Source organism: Ascidiella aspersa, chromosome 4 (genome assembly GCF_963924565.1).
Source record: "Ascidiella aspersa chromosome 4, kaAscAspe10.2, whole genome shotgun sequence".
Lineage (NCBI taxonomy): Eukaryota > Metazoa > Chordata > Ascidiacea > Phlebobranchia > Ascidiidae > Ascidiella > Ascidiella aspersa.
The window spans coordinates 1,513,727-1,528,814 of NC_139450.1; the positions used below are offsets into that span (position 1 = coordinate 1,513,727).

The 15,088-nt window shown below is 36.0% G+C and overlaps 2 protein-coding genes across 2 annotated transcripts in view; both read left to right on the forward strand.

The window, feature by feature from the left end:
• On the forward strand, positions 1-1,040 carry LOC146146570 (heterogeneous nuclear ribonucleoprotein K-like). The gene has a single exon (XM_083386877.1). The coding sequence runs from the start codon at positions 36-38 to the stop codon at positions 1,038-1,040; it is 1,005 nt and encodes a 334-aa protein (XP_083243003.1). The 5' UTR covers positions 1-35.
• The window catches only part of LOC146146571 (DNA repair protein RAD50.L-like), a 27,984-nt gene continuing 13,898 nt past the window's right edge, over positions 1,003-15,088 (forward strand). Inside the window, exons 1-14 of the mRNA XM_083386621.1 lie at positions 1,003-1,687; positions 2,452-2,565; positions 3,280-3,401; positions 4,276-4,461; positions 6,174-6,306; positions 6,987-7,196; positions 7,672-7,828; positions 8,587-8,780; positions 9,388-9,519; positions 10,270-10,350; positions 10,632-10,783; positions 11,553-11,744; positions 13,298-13,473; positions 14,406-14,524. Of these exons, the coding sequence (XP_083242747.1) occupies positions 1,559-1,687; positions 2,452-2,565; positions 3,280-3,401; positions 4,276-4,461; positions 6,174-6,306; positions 6,987-7,196; positions 7,672-7,828; positions 8,587-8,780; positions 9,388-9,519; positions 10,270-10,350; positions 10,632-10,783; positions 11,553-11,744; positions 13,298-13,473; positions 14,406-14,524 (2,097 nt within the window). The 5' untranslated portion in view covers positions 1,003-1,558. The remainder of the gene's footprint in view (positions 1,688-2,451; positions 2,566-3,279; positions 3,402-4,275; positions 4,462-6,173; positions 6,307-6,986; positions 7,197-7,671; positions 7,829-8,586; positions 8,781-9,387; positions 9,520-10,269; positions 10,351-10,631; positions 10,784-11,552; positions 11,745-13,297; positions 13,474-14,405; positions 14,525-15,088) is intronic.

Consider the following 15,088-nt stretch of genomic DNA (forward strand, 5'->3'; position numbering starts at 1 on the left):
TGTCCTGGTATTTAAACATTGTTTCTAGTGGTACAATGGCGGATTATCAAGCAGGATTTACCAGCTATAACCCGGAGCCTGACAATGCTGGCAACGGACAGAAAGAGTCTGTAAAACGAGAATATGATCAGTACCAAGCCGAAAATGATAACTTTGGCCCAGCTAAAAAGTCAAGGCGAAGCGATACTGGCAACTCTGAGCTTCGCTGCCTTATTCCATCGTCTAGCGCCGGTGCGATCATTGGAAAAGCTGGTTTTAACATCAAGCAAATGCGGGATATGCACAAAGCACAGATCCATGTCCACGACAATCCTACCGACGAAAGAATCTTACAGGTTCACGGTTCCATTGAGTCTATCGGAAAAATCGTGGAGGAAGTGCTTCCAAAGATCAACGGAGGATTCAATCCCCAAGATAACTACGACAGCTCGCCGGTCGAAAGTTTACGAATTCTCGTCCATCAGAGCCAAGCCGGTGGCATTATTGGCCTAAAAGGTTACACGATAAAGGAACTGCGTGAGAAGACGGGAGCCAAAATCAAAGTCGACCAGGACTGGTGTCCTAACTCGACCGACCGTGTGTGCACGCTTTTCGGCAGTGCGTCGGTGATTTCAGCTTGTGTCATCAGCATCCTAGAACTGCTGCAGAAAATCCCACCGAAAGGTCCTATTCAGAACTACGACCCTGGCAACGTGGACAACTTCAATGAAGATTTCGGCGGCGGTGGTGGCGGTGGAATGAATCAGTTTGGAGGGGGCGGATTCGGTGGTGGACCAGGCGGGCCTGGAGGGCCAGGGGGTCCAGGTGGGCCAGGAGGTTTCCAAGGAGGGCAAGGTTTCGGGGGTAGGGGAGGCGGTGGGTTTAATAGAGGGGGTGGTTTTAACAGAGGTGGTGGTTTTAATAGAGGTGGTGGCTTCAATCGTGGAGCTGGGTTTGGGGGTGGTAGGGGTGGGGGTATGCCCCGGGGCAGGGGTGGTTTTGGCCGGGGTCGATCTAGGGGTCGGGGAGGAGGATATGGAAGGGGTGGAAGAGGTTCTTAACTGGATTTTGCCAGCATTGACTTGTGTGTGTATTCTAGAAACCTTTCTGCCACAAATTGAATTTAATTCTTATGTGACTCGTTACAGACAAAATATGTTGAAATTCAATGAGACACTGTAATCATTGGGTTGAATCTGACTCACTTGCACATTATTTTTGTTTCCCTAAAAAATTATCATTCTAACTTAAAAATATAAAAACTTTAATTTTTTACGTGGTCAGTAGTTTTCTTTTGTTTCTGTGTACTGAATTTTATTACAAGATGATCTTTTCCTATATTTTTTGTCCAATTCTGGTGATTTAACACTTAAAAGCGCTTTAACGGGACCCTGAAATTTTGTTGCATGTGATTGTGTTTCATTGGATCCATTAATTAACATTGTGTAGCAGTTTTCAACTGTAAAGTTTTTTTCCAACAAGGCTAACCACAGCACAAGCTCTGCCGTATATATTCGCTGTAACATTTTGTGACTTGTCTTTTGTACAATTATCAGGGAGCGACTGTAGGCTAACTAGGATGTCTGTGATTGAACGGATGTCCATCCTGGGCATTCGTGCCTTTGGTCCAAGAGATGAAGATCAACAAGTAATCCACTTTCAACACCCCCTCACCCTTTTGGTTGGACCCAATGGTGCAGGAAAAACTGTAAGTTTTATTTAGCCAGGCATGCTTAACTTTTTTGCTACTTCTGTTTCTGCACAATTTATATTAAAAGTGTTCAAACTTTTAAAGAAATCATGGGTTATTTTCTGTTTCTTTCTGCCAAATGCGATCAGATACTGCGATACAAAAAAAACACGGAAATACACAAAAATGTATTTTCTGCTTGCTTTATTTGTGGGTTGTTTGAATGACAGGTCCCTTTACTGTGGCAGACTAATGTTAAGGATGCATTTTAATTTTTCGTTTGACAGTTGCTTATTTGTGTTTATCCTTGTGCATGACAAATAATACTTACTTACTCATACTCACAATTTCTATTATTTTAAGATATGCATTTTATATATATTTTGGCTAATTTCTTTTTTAGCATTACTTGAAAATTGGTCTTAACTTGGTTGGTAGCTGAAGGTTTTTAAACATATCAGCATAAGGTTTTATTATGAATCATTTCCAGTTGTGGAATGCTGTTTTACACTTCACACATTCCAGTAATATTCTTATTAGAGCAAGTTGAAACAATTTTTTATTTCAAATAAATTAGCAAAGTATGTCAACACATTGTTTGGATTGAAATTATGGAGTAAAATAATACATAACCATCTGTCTTCTGGCATTTTTCATCAGTTTATGTGTTACATCCACGATTGTTTAAGTGGAATGTTTTTATTACTGCATAGAACATAGAGATGCATTGTTTTTTGTGTTGTGCACCATTAAATTGTAACTACATTTCCTTGTTTGTTTAGACAATTATAGAATGTCTGAAGTATGCGACGACAGGAGAACACCCGTTAAACACTAAAGGGGGAGCTTTTGTTCATGATCCAAAACTTGCGCATGAAAATGAAGTCAGGGCTAAGGTAAGACCCTCAATGTTATGCTTAACTCAAAATTTCAATGTTATGTTTAACTCAAAATTTTGTATTTATTGCATAAATGATTATTGTTTTTAATTTAAATATTCCTTCATTAGGATTGTCTGAATTTTAGAATTATCAAGCAGATGATAAAATGTTATACATTCCAAGACGCAATGTAATGAATTAATGGCAAAATACAAAGCATATTTTACTTGTTTCACATATAATTTTTCGAATAAAAACATTTTGTCTTTGTTAGTTTTATTTTAGCTTTGAACTTGTTATGTATTTATATCATTTCTATTTGATGCAAAGTTTGTTTGCCAAAAACAAAATGTTCAATAAAATGTAACTCTATTTGAAGTATAAAAGGGCTACTAGGTTTTTAAAATAATTTCGGGAAACTGCATAGTTTACATTTACCTGTGGTTTTTATGGATTGAACCATTTCTATTGGTACACAGCCACACATTATACATAAAAAACTGCACTTAATTAAAAAATATTATCGAATAATGCTAACAACATTAAATCGATTAGATCTGAACTCACTTGAGCATTGGTCATGTCAAGAATATCTATGTTGCTACCAGGATATTGCTCTTTAAGAAAATCAATTAATACTTTTGTACCTGAAGAATCCAGTGCCTGTGGCAATCTACCATGTGACGAATAACACCAAAAACTTCTCAAATTCTTCTCGTTTTTCTACAGGTAAGACTGCAGTGCCGCAACCTCAAAGGACACAAGATCGTTGTCGAGAGGGGATTACAGGCGACACAAAAAGCTAAGAATATCCAGTTCAAGACTATGGATGGTGTTATCACTAAAGAAAGGTGCCATTTAAAAACTGTTTGGTCATTTGTTAACATTGGAATTAGTATATTGGACTGTACAGGATTCGAAAATTGATATTTTTTTATTGTATATATTTGAAAAATAGGCAAACTAATTGGATCAAATTTTGGTTTCATTTTGTTTGATATTGTTTTAAACTGGTCTTACTTGCTATGAAGTTTGTATTATATTCAGAAACATGTTCAGAAACATTCTATATATATTAGTTAAATGTAGTTTTAAATTAAAATGTTCATGTAGTGCTTATCTCAACAGTTTGTGTCTAAAATCAAGATACAGGTTAGAGATAATGTATTGGTTAACCGCTAATATCTTCCGATATCTGATATATCGGTATCAGTAAATTTTAACGATGCTTTTACATTTTACTATCAAAATATTATATTGATTTCATTAAAAACAAACAAAAATGCTATGTTTAACAAGCAATTTTCTACATTGCTTTGTTTTTTATGTACAAGTTATTTAACATAGTGTTTTATTTTGTCCCACATAACCCAAATTAATATGCCAAAAAAATTAAACAAAAATATGTTTGCTTTTTATGTTAATTTAATTTGAAATTATTGCCATAAACCAGGTATATAAAAATTTATATTAAGTATCTGTTGACCAAAACGTGAAAAAATTGGTTGTCATTATTGGTTCAATAAAGTGATATCGATCGATCTCTATTACAGATACTATATTTTGACTTACATTAAAACTCAACTACAAAACCGAAGTAAAACAGTGACAGTGAATAAGACGGTGCGTAACAATGATCGACAAGCAGAAACCAGTTTTCAAATGGTTTTGGATTCCATAAAGAATAGCCTTTTTAAATATATCTTGACCATTTTCATATTGTAGAAATGGTGAGACAGCTTCCATAACATCAAAGTGCGCCGAATTGAATCGTGAGATGGTGGCCACCCTCGGAGTGTCGAAGGCTGTTCTCGACAACGTGATTTTCTGCCACCAGGAGGAGTCGAACTGGCCGCTGAGCGAGGGAAAGACGGTTAAGCAAAAGTTCGACGACATATTTGCTGCAACGAGGTAAACATTACGCATTTGTAGACCTCTAAAAACCTGTTAGTGCACCTGGCGATCTAAGCAAACCGAAAATGATTTTATTATATGGGCCGAAAATTTATTTTCGGGACATATCTTGTTTTTGCCGTTGTTTTTTTTGGTTTCATATGGTTTGCTATGGCATGTTTCAGACTGATTTTTGTCCAGAGCATTATAGAAAAAGTGAACATCGTAGAACTTTCAAATTTTCAGACATGTTGTAGAGTGGTATGAAGGTGCTGTGTAGAGGTTTATGAGGCTGCACCCCTAGGCACCTCCAATTGGGGGACAAAAAACAAAAGTGTTACGTCATCGTTTTAGTTCATAACAGCTATCTACTACTATCTAGCGGCAGAAAGCTACGTCATAACACGGCGTCATAAATAAATAAATCTTGCGTTTATTAGATTTAAATTGGCAAAACTTTCAATATAAAACGTGGCTTATTAGGCACATAAACGTGTTTGCATATTGCTCAAAACTACATATTTAAACTCTGTTTCAACAGTGATCAGACCCAGGCATGCTAAAAATTGACCCAGTAAAAGTTGGGAAAAAGTATAGCAAACCATAGACGTTAAATCATTTAGAGAGAATGAAAATATTGGCTTTTTAAACATGCTAGCTGACCAAAATGTAATTACATGGTCGTAAGCATTATCTACGTAAATTTCTTATAATTGCTTATAATTGTGTGTTGATATGTTGGATTGGAGTAACATACAGAACAGGTGCAAATAGCAAATATTCTCCAAATACGATTTTTCCAATATACTCCAAATTGTATTTCATCGTATTGTCGCGGTAATACACAAAGAGGTAAGGCCGTGAATAAAGGTTCACCCACCGTATAATGAACGGAGGGAAGCATTGCGAGTAGAGATGTTCAAAGCAGAATATCGGCGACTCATTTATAATGCTTGCTTTCAATGCGGCGTTAGCTTTTTTTCGGGCGACCAATTACTTTGCGATCAGCTTCGCCTAATAATTAAGTGTCAATAGGGTGTATTTACCGCCGCAAGTTTAAATGCGAAATCTTGTGGCAGTCTACGCCTCTCTGTTAGCACCTGTTGTGCATCTTGCTCCAACCAGCATACCAACATCAGGCCTAAACATCTAGCAAAATTTTCGATTTAATAGTTTGCGTATTGAGAACATAATAGTGTTTTTCATATTGTTTGAAACTACAGATTTAAAGCCTGTTTTAACAGTGATTGCTCGGACCAAGCCATGGTAAAAAATTACTGAGTAAAAGTTTGCAAAAGTATAGCATACGCATTAAACCATTTTTAGTCTTTAAGAGAATGATAAGATTTGATTTTCAAACACGTAAGCTGGTCAAAATGTAATAAAATGGCCATACGCATTATCTACGTAAATTCTATTTATTAAATATATGTTTCGATCATTCCCCAAATTCTACGCCATATTTGAACCCCTTTCGCATCAAAGGCATATTTTAAGTGGGGAAGTTTTCGGCCCATATCTGTTTTTGCTTGCAGAAATAAGTTAAGGAAAATGAAAAACAAAATATATAATATAAAGTACACAATACAAAATATTAAAAAAAAAAAAAAAAAAAAAAAAAAAAAATTAAAATAAAGTAAAAATTGAAAATAAACACTAAGCCCTGAAAATATACCCCCTGACAAAATATACAACAACCGCACCCCCGTCTAGTTTGTTTTGTTTTGCAGATATATCAAGGCATTAGAAGAAATTAAGAAAGTGCAAAAAACCCAGAAATCTGAAATGACCAAAGAAAATGTTAGAATGGAGTTTTTGGAAGAAAATAGCAAAAAAGCAGCAAGTCTCGAACAAGACGTTGAGGTGAATACATTTAATTTGCAATCTAAACATCACCCATATATGAACTTTTAAAAAGGCCCACAATTTTTTTTACGATTAATTCTTAATTCCTAACATGTACAAATTTAATATTGTAATCAAGATTAAAAAAATTCATAAAATGCTAAAATATAAAATGCTAAATATTTATACTTTTTTTTAAAAACTGTTTTGCTTTTTTCAACCGGAGAGTTGATAATACCGATAAACCAGAAAACATGTTTGGGTGATGATTATTTCGCCATGGGTAGGTTTAATACATAATAAAGACCATGCTATCCCTAAAATTGATGTAATTAGAAATTATCAACCTTTTGTCATACACAGAATGGTTTGCAACAAACATATCTTTTCAGGTAAAAAATATATAGTAAACTCTTATGGCAAAAACTGCTTTAAATGAGTATTATATAAGGAATGATACTTATCTTTGTAATAAATCAGCATAGTGTCGAATGGTACACCGTACTAACTAATGCTACGTAAGCAGTAATTGTTTGTCAAAAACCAGCTTCAGAAGGGCTAGATCACAGTTGCTAAACACACATATGTGTGTGCATGTTTCATTAAATAGTGTTTAATGGATGTGGTCCGATATTCCTATACTTTCCGATAAATTTGAATAACCAGAAAAAGGGAAGTAAACAGTTTTATTTCCCCAGAGCACCAAGCGAAAATTGGAAGCATCCAAGCAAAGCACAGAGTCAGTAAAGGAACAGATGGTTCCGATTGGCAAAAGGCGAACAGAGTTGGACAAAAAACACTCAAGTATCGTGAAAATGGACGGCGAGCTTGGAGCTCTTAAAAGCAGAAGACAACAAATGTTGGAGGATGAAGAAAAGCTGAAGAATAGGATCAGGAATATTTTCTCAGTAAGTTTCTGGTATAAGTTTGATACAGCCTTTTTATTTTAAGATTAATAATGGTGTAATATGCACTTACAATCAGATTCTTGTTTTTTTGGTTTTAAATTCCATATTATATTTGAGATTTGAATAGTTTTTGGATTAAAAGTTAGATTAACTTTAGAAATTCCAATAAGTGCTTTTTTTGAGCATTTTAGACGCCTGCTTATTATTTTCACTCAAGTTGTGCAATAAAAAAAAAATTAGGCGTCAATCTTTTGCTAGAAAACATACATCACCATTTTGCAAGGATAATTGATATTAAATATAACACCTTTAGCACTGATTGATTACTTGAAGTGTAAAATATTTGTCCAAATGGCCATTCCCTTTTCCATGGTCACTTTTAAGTTTAAAAATTTGGGCACTGCACACTGTTTTCGTTTTAAACGCAAAGTTTTGGGTCAACACTGATACTGGTGTTTGCTCTTGCTTTTTTAAGGGAAGCGACCAACAATTGAAAAATCTGCAAAACGAGCAAGGACAGGCGTTACGTGCCAAGCAGAAAAAACAACGGGACTGCGAGCGACAGATCCAACCACTTGAAGAGGAAATAAAAAAATTGATAGAAAAGAAAATGACTTATTCAATCACTAGAGGTTAGCACACAGTACTGAAACTGTTCAACTTTTTTTATACAATATAAATCTTTAGGAGTCCCACTGAGTGCATTTGCATTTGCGCACAACTGGGAGCATCTTCTTTTTTGACTGAAGTTTGTTTATTATGTATTTGGCGCTTTCGTCTGGTTAAACTTCGTTTATTAAATTCCTACTAAACTGGGAACACACAGCAAAGCCTACAGATATTAAGCAACCATATATAAATCGGTAATATCTATAATACCCTATTATTGAAAAAAAAATATTAAAGCTAAATACCTCGGAATTCGACGGAGTCGGTTTATTTTGCTGGAGTCGGACTCGGGACTAGGTGCTCGAGTAAGGCCACATAAAACTACCAGTCCGTGATCCGATGTGGGCATGCGCAGTTTTAAACTGATATTGCCACCAACTGTAAATTGTAAAGGTGGAATAGCATATGGTGGATTTTTTCCAATCATGTATTGTGGGTGGATCATTATATGACACTTTTAGGGGTGATTGATGAAAATCCACCTTAATTTAGTTATGTATAAAGTTATGAAATACAGGCTGTGAGTCTGAACAGTTTCTAGGGACTCAACAAGATTGGATATTTAGCTGGAGTCGGACTCAGGACTTTAAAGTCGGCCTGTTTTTCGGTCCTGGGTTAATTTAACTGACCTCGCAGCACTGGTTTTAATAGTGTCCATCAACATCAATAGATTTGGATAGAAGATAAAAAGTTCCTTTTAATAATAAGTAACTTTTGCCAGGCCAACTGCAGCAAGAAATGGAGACAGCGGAAAATACACGCCGCCTGCAAAACGACAACATTTTGAGACTGAATTCCTTGTTGAAACTAAACCTTAACCTCGACGGTGGAATTGGCGAAGACAAAATCGAGGAATTCGCTTCAGTTTTGAAAGACAAAGTTGAGTTGGAAGCGCAGAACTACAGATCCAACAAGGTATTTGGCAGGTTTTGCTTTACAAATTTCCAGTTGTAATACACAGATCTGGGGAGCCACAGTAAAACAGCATTGGCTTCCGCTTCAGCTAAATAGTTATTAAGCACTTCTCCAATAGCCCCGGCTCCAGCTCCAGCTCCAGAGCCAACAAACAGATACCCAACCCAAGACTCCGTCTCCAGCTTGGAAGCCATTAAAAACATATCTAACAGCTGCGCCTTTGTAGCAGTAATTTTTGCTTTAACCCTAGCTAAACTAATTTACATTTGCCAGTTGCCACACTAAACTGTTAAAATGGCTCCATCCCCGGTTACGTCTCTACAAACAATTGAAAATGGCTTCGACCTACGCATACGCATCTGGCTCCAGAGAAAATGCTTCATTTTCAATTTTTAATCATTTAAACGTTTTTTCGACTTTTAACGTTAACTGATCCACAAAAAAAAAGACATGATATAATTTGAACGTAATCACTTGTTCAAACTTCCAATTATATTCAACTTACTTCATTACCATTTGGCGGAGTTGACTTTACTAACTGCCCTGACATCATATAATTATAGCGGCTTGTTACATTTGTAAATCTGTGGCTACGATAACTTTCCAGGTTCGCTTGGACCAAGAACTGAGGAACTTAGACGATGAACTGCGCCAAGCTTGGCAGGAGAAAACCGAATTATCCGAGGGCTGCAAACATAAAACCAACGCGATGGTCGAACTCAAACAGAAACACGCAAAGGTTGGTTTGCAAAAATCTGAATAAAATTATTGGCTTCTATTGCGATTAAAATAACATTTTTCGGAGAAATTGGTGGAGGTTTTAGATAGCGTACAATGAGTATCAAAGGTAATACAGTTGGTTGCATTTTGTGATGGTTTCGAATATACTTAACATAATGTCTGGTTGTTGTAGTTAGACGAAGTAAGAATAGCAAAGCCTTTACTGAAGAAGGTAACATTTTAAGAATTTCGAATATCTTTTTTAACATTATGCAAAAACTATATGGGCTGTGATTTCTCTCTTACTACCAAAAAAATTATTATTTTTGTAATTTTTTGTTGTTACTCGATTATCCTATTTTCGAAAAGAACTAGAAAATGAAAGGTGTCAATTGCTGTTAGACACATTGATGGGCGCAAACCGGTGTTTCTCAACTGTTTTTGGGGGTGACCCAAATAATGAGGGTAAAGCCATTAGTTTATTCAGCAATGTACACCCAGTCGCCCACTTACCAGAAGAGATTCCTATAATGCTATTTTTGTTTAAATTGCAAAGTCATTATGCCAAAATCCGCTTCCGTGTGAACATTCATTACCTCAGATCGTTATTTAGGATAGTTTTCTGTTCAACTGAACTTGCTTCTTGTCTAAAATTGACAAATAACTAGGAGAGACCCACACTGAAATTAGCTCTGATACGCGATTTAATTGTAGCATACTTGCAAACACACAAGGCTGATCTCAACTTTTACTTTTCTTGCTCCTGTAGAATCAACGCGACTTATCGCGGCTTCAAGTTGCTTCTGACAACGACCAACTCGACGTTTTGCAAACCAAACTAGACACTGTTGTAAGTATAAAAATGTGAATTGTTTTAAAAAACATGAGAAATGAGAGTTGGCCAGAGAAGAAAAAAAAACACCCTGATATGTGGTTAATTTAAATCAATCGTCAGTCATAATATACTTTACAACAAGTTCTCTCTCATACATACAAATGAAACAGATTATTTTTTTGTTAGCCTAGTAGTCTCAATTTCATTAATATTATTTAAAATAAATAAAATTGGGCCTAAGGGTTTAGGCTGTACGTAGTTTGTTTGTATAACTCTGTTGTTTTCTACATTTTCAGAAAGAAGAGCTCGATATGACAGAAATGTCTTGCGACGTGGAAGAAATGCGAAACGACGAGAAAAATCTAAAAGTAAAAAAAGTGCAATTACAACGGAAGTTGGAAACAATTGAAGGGGAAATAACTGACCTTCAAAAATCTTCCGAAACCAGGTAAAATTTATTTAAGTCAGTTCAAGTGCTAAACGTTCAGCGAGAGCATTTTGCATCCTTATATTCGTGTTTTTAAAAGTATAGTTTGGAAACGAGACGAGGTAGTTAAACGTGACTAATATAAAAGCCCATACAAAAGTAGAAAGCATTTTGGACGTTTCAAAAAAATGAATAATGGCTGGCGATTGTAGTTATATCAAATCCTATATAAAAGTAGTTTTATTATTATATGCAGTTTAAGGTATGTTTCAGAAGTGCAGTGTTAAAACTATATTTTATTGTATTGAATTTGTATTTTAAACCGTTTGTTCTTGAATTGTATTCAAAATACGCCGGGTCCAATCCAATATTAGATCTTAAAAAATTTCAAAAAAATGGAAAACTGTTGGAATGTATTTTTAAAATGTGTGGCAACATTGGCAAACCTATTATTAAAAATACAAAAAAGTCCTTTTTTTAATTTTTCTTTCAATTAAAAAGTCTTTCTTTGGATTCATTTTACGTGTATTGTGCAGCTTCAGAAGTTAAAACTATTTTTTTGTTCTGTTACTAATTCTATTTAAACTGTTTGTTCTCGAACTGTGTTCGAAATACGTCAATTTTTTTTGGAATAGTGTTTGAATGTATTTTCCAATGTGAGCAACACTGTTTAACTTATAAAAAAGACAAAAATTAATTTAAAAAAATTCCAATTTTTGTCAACGACTTGTCAAAATGTTCGCCACACTGTTTAACTAAAAAAATACGTTTTTTTTCAATATTTTTTAAGGACGCGAATTGAAATGACCAAAAAGGAGCTAAGGAGCAAAGAAGATAATGTAAGGAGATTGGAGAAGAAGATCCTCCCTGTCTTCCAGGAACTTGCCATCCCAACTCCTCCTGAGAAGAGCAAGTTGTCGAGTTGGATCGCGCGCAAAGAAAATGAGATCAGGAGTGTCCAGCAAAGTTTGGACGCCGAACGGTAAGGCAGCGAAAAAGCAGTTCAATATAACTGGCATACTGGATGTTCAACGTTAGAATATGTCTCCTCGCCCTAACACGTAAATGTCGACCAAATATTCTTTAGACTTGTCTTGGCCAAGTCATTCATTTATAAGTTCTAATGATTTATAGGAGAAATGTATTTCTTCCCAAAATACGGCATCATCAGTCTTCCTCAGTCCGACTCCAGCTAAATATACGGTTCCGTAGAGCAGTGGTTTTCAACCAGGGTTCCGCGGAACCTTAGGGTTCGCTTGTAGAGTCCAGGGGTTCCGCGATTTCTAAATTCTTTAGCTTATTGAGGTGTTTTTATTACACTGGGGTTTCTCGAGCCAGTGGAATGTTTCCATAGGGTTCCACTCCAGAAAAAGGTTGAAAAGCACTGCCGTAGAGTCTCGAGTCCGTCTCAGACTATACAACCTGTATTTCACCGATTTACGTAACTTTAAGAAGGTGGATGTTTAGCAATCCACTCATAGGACTGGCGTCATACAATTCATACACCGAAAATACATCGTTATACAATATTCCACCATTTGCTATTAAACTTTACAATTTCCAGTAGGCAGCCATATCAGTTTTAAAATTCGGTACTGCGCATGCGCATCTCGACTCGAGACTCGGGTAGTTTTACGGGGTCTTACTCGAGTCCCGAGTCCGACTCCAGCAAACTAAATCAGAGGTTCCCAACCTATTTACGTTCACGTACCACTTGGACGCTCTGTACTGCCTCGCGTACCACTTAACAACTAATTTAATTGAATCATATTTTTATCTTACAACTAGCATTTTGTAGATTAAGCTTTAAAACAGTAGATTATATCTATCAAGAGCAATAATTTGACATAATAAACGCCCACTGTCCCACAGCGTTGTACGCTTTACAAAGCAACTGCGTTCCTTGTCGACAATTAATATGACCTGTCTTGAAGATCGTAATGATACGAAACAACAGGGATAGTTACGTAACAATGAATGGGCATCGGATTTTTTTTTGTAAACAAAACCAGATAAACAAAGTATAAAGTTGTGAATCCAGGTTTTTGTGAAAAAAACGAAAGCTACTCGCGTACCACCTGAAAAACCTTCGCGTACCACAGGTTGGGAAACCCTGAACTAAACCGACTCCGCAGCCCTGCTTTTGCTTTGGTCTTATTGTATTTTTCCAGTAAAATACTAATTGTTAAACTTGCCGAACATCCCTACAACTTGCATTGACTTTTCGTTGTGGCCACCTGACGCAAGAAGACCCAACTTTTCGGTGTCCTCTGGCCAAAAAATAAATAAATTTGAGTCTGACCAGACTCTACAGCCTGTATTTTTTTACATACCTAAAATAAGGCCACATAATTCATCGACCAACAATACATGGTTGTAAAATATTCCACCATTCGCTATTAAACTTTCACAGTTTATAGTTACTTACTCGAGTCCCGAGACTTTTAAAGGTCTTTTTCAAATAAAATTTCAATTCCCAAACTTGTCGGACATTCCTATAACCTACATTGACCCGGCTCTCTTTGTGTCCACCAGACGCAAGGCAACCCAACTTTCAACAAAGCGTGAGATGTTGACGCGGGAGATTCAGGAGAAGCGAAAAAAACAGGAGGAACTAGATGGAGTCCTCTTTGCTCTTTGCGGATCTAACGACCTTGAAAGCGACCTCTTTAAACTAGAGAGCGAGATTCAAGACCTCCAGGGAAATAAAGGTGGGCTTGAAAATTTAGTGCACCATAAAACTAATTGAATTGAATTCAATTTTGTCTTTATATAGTTCCACCTGAATCCTCCATTTAGAATTAGACAAATACGGCCATTTACAAAAATGAAAATAATTGAGCGGTTTAGAGTTAAAACGGTTGTGGTCAAGCTTATACTTAAATAAGGAACTGACGATGCCAGTATAGGCGAAATATATGTTCCTTTAAAAATGTCTGATCCTGGTTTTACTCTTTTTTTAAACCTTGAGTTTTATTGTTGATATACGCGTTAGGGGAACAGTGATCGACAAACAGAAACCTGCTTAATGGTTTTGGATTCCATAAAGATGCGCCCTTTTATAAGTTGTTAAGCTTGTTTTTCCTTTTCGCTATTATCTCTTGTTTTAGAGAAAAAATACTTTGATTTACTTGCAAGCATTGGCGCATGGTTGTTTCTCGACTCGTTCCCTTCTGAGCCTGCATAGCTCAGTTGGTAGAGCGACGGTCCCGGCTTGACCGGAGTTCGTGAGTTCGATCCTCACTGCAGGCTAGTTGTTTTTCTAGTCTGCCCTGCTTGCATTAATGATCGACAGATTCGGTGAATCTGCAATGGCTTTTCGGTGTACTAATTTTACATAAGCCGTTATCGTTGGTCAAAAAGCAGCTTCAGAAGGGCTAGATTTCAGTTGTAACACACATATTTGTGTACATATATTTCATTTGATTTACTTATGCTTTTGTGCTTCAACATACCTGCAATATAAAACAAACTTGTATTCCTCGATTTCATGTGCCAGCAAATAAGATTACTTATTCATGTGAAATCGACGTGTCCCTGGTATAGACAACAGGCGGAAAAACATCGCTATTTAAACGAAAATTCCCCGATTTTAATAGTTTGGCTCAAAAAACCTGACAAATCACTATGAATTTGCATCCAGGCCTGACTGACGGAATCCAGTTTATGTACAAGAAGTTCATTAAGGAGTTGAAAGCCGACGGTCACGACCAAAGCGAGGTTCCCTGCCCGCTGTGCCAGAGACTTTTCGAAGAAACTTCGGTATTTTCTAAGTTTTTAGTGTTTTTCTATTGATGAGACACTTTTGTGACAGCCTAAGCAAAAAACATTCATTGATTTTATTGGCGGATAAAATTATGTTATGTATATATTTTAAAGTAACTCGGCGTTTTTTTTTGTTTTGTGCCTACTGCCTAATCAAAATCCGATTTACCTAATTTAATTAATATGTGTTCTTGTACTCTAGAAAAGGATATAAAAAGAAATAAATATGTTTGAAACATTCCACCACCAAAATAAATTGGAGTTACATGTCTAAAAACTAATTTTTGCAATATTTTATTAATTTTTGCAATATTTTATAATCTAATTCTTTTTTTTTTGCGTATTTTGCATAGACATTTGAGTAGGATGGCAGAGACATTTATCCCTGCGCCGAATCCTGATATTTTAAGCAAAAAGTTTCGCGGACCGATCGGTTACAAATTGACGTCATTACTATGCTCAATCAAACAAAATAGATAAAATTTAAACGTATTTTAAATTTTATCTAACGTTTAGTAACCCACAAGTTGTGTTTTATAATTGCTGTGCGAAATGCAAACA

Excerpts from the sequence above, each read along its gene's own strand:
- LOC146146570 (XM_083386877.1), top strand. The coding sequence starts at position 36 with ATGGCGGATTATCAAGCAGGATTTACCAGCTATAACCCGGAGCCTGAC.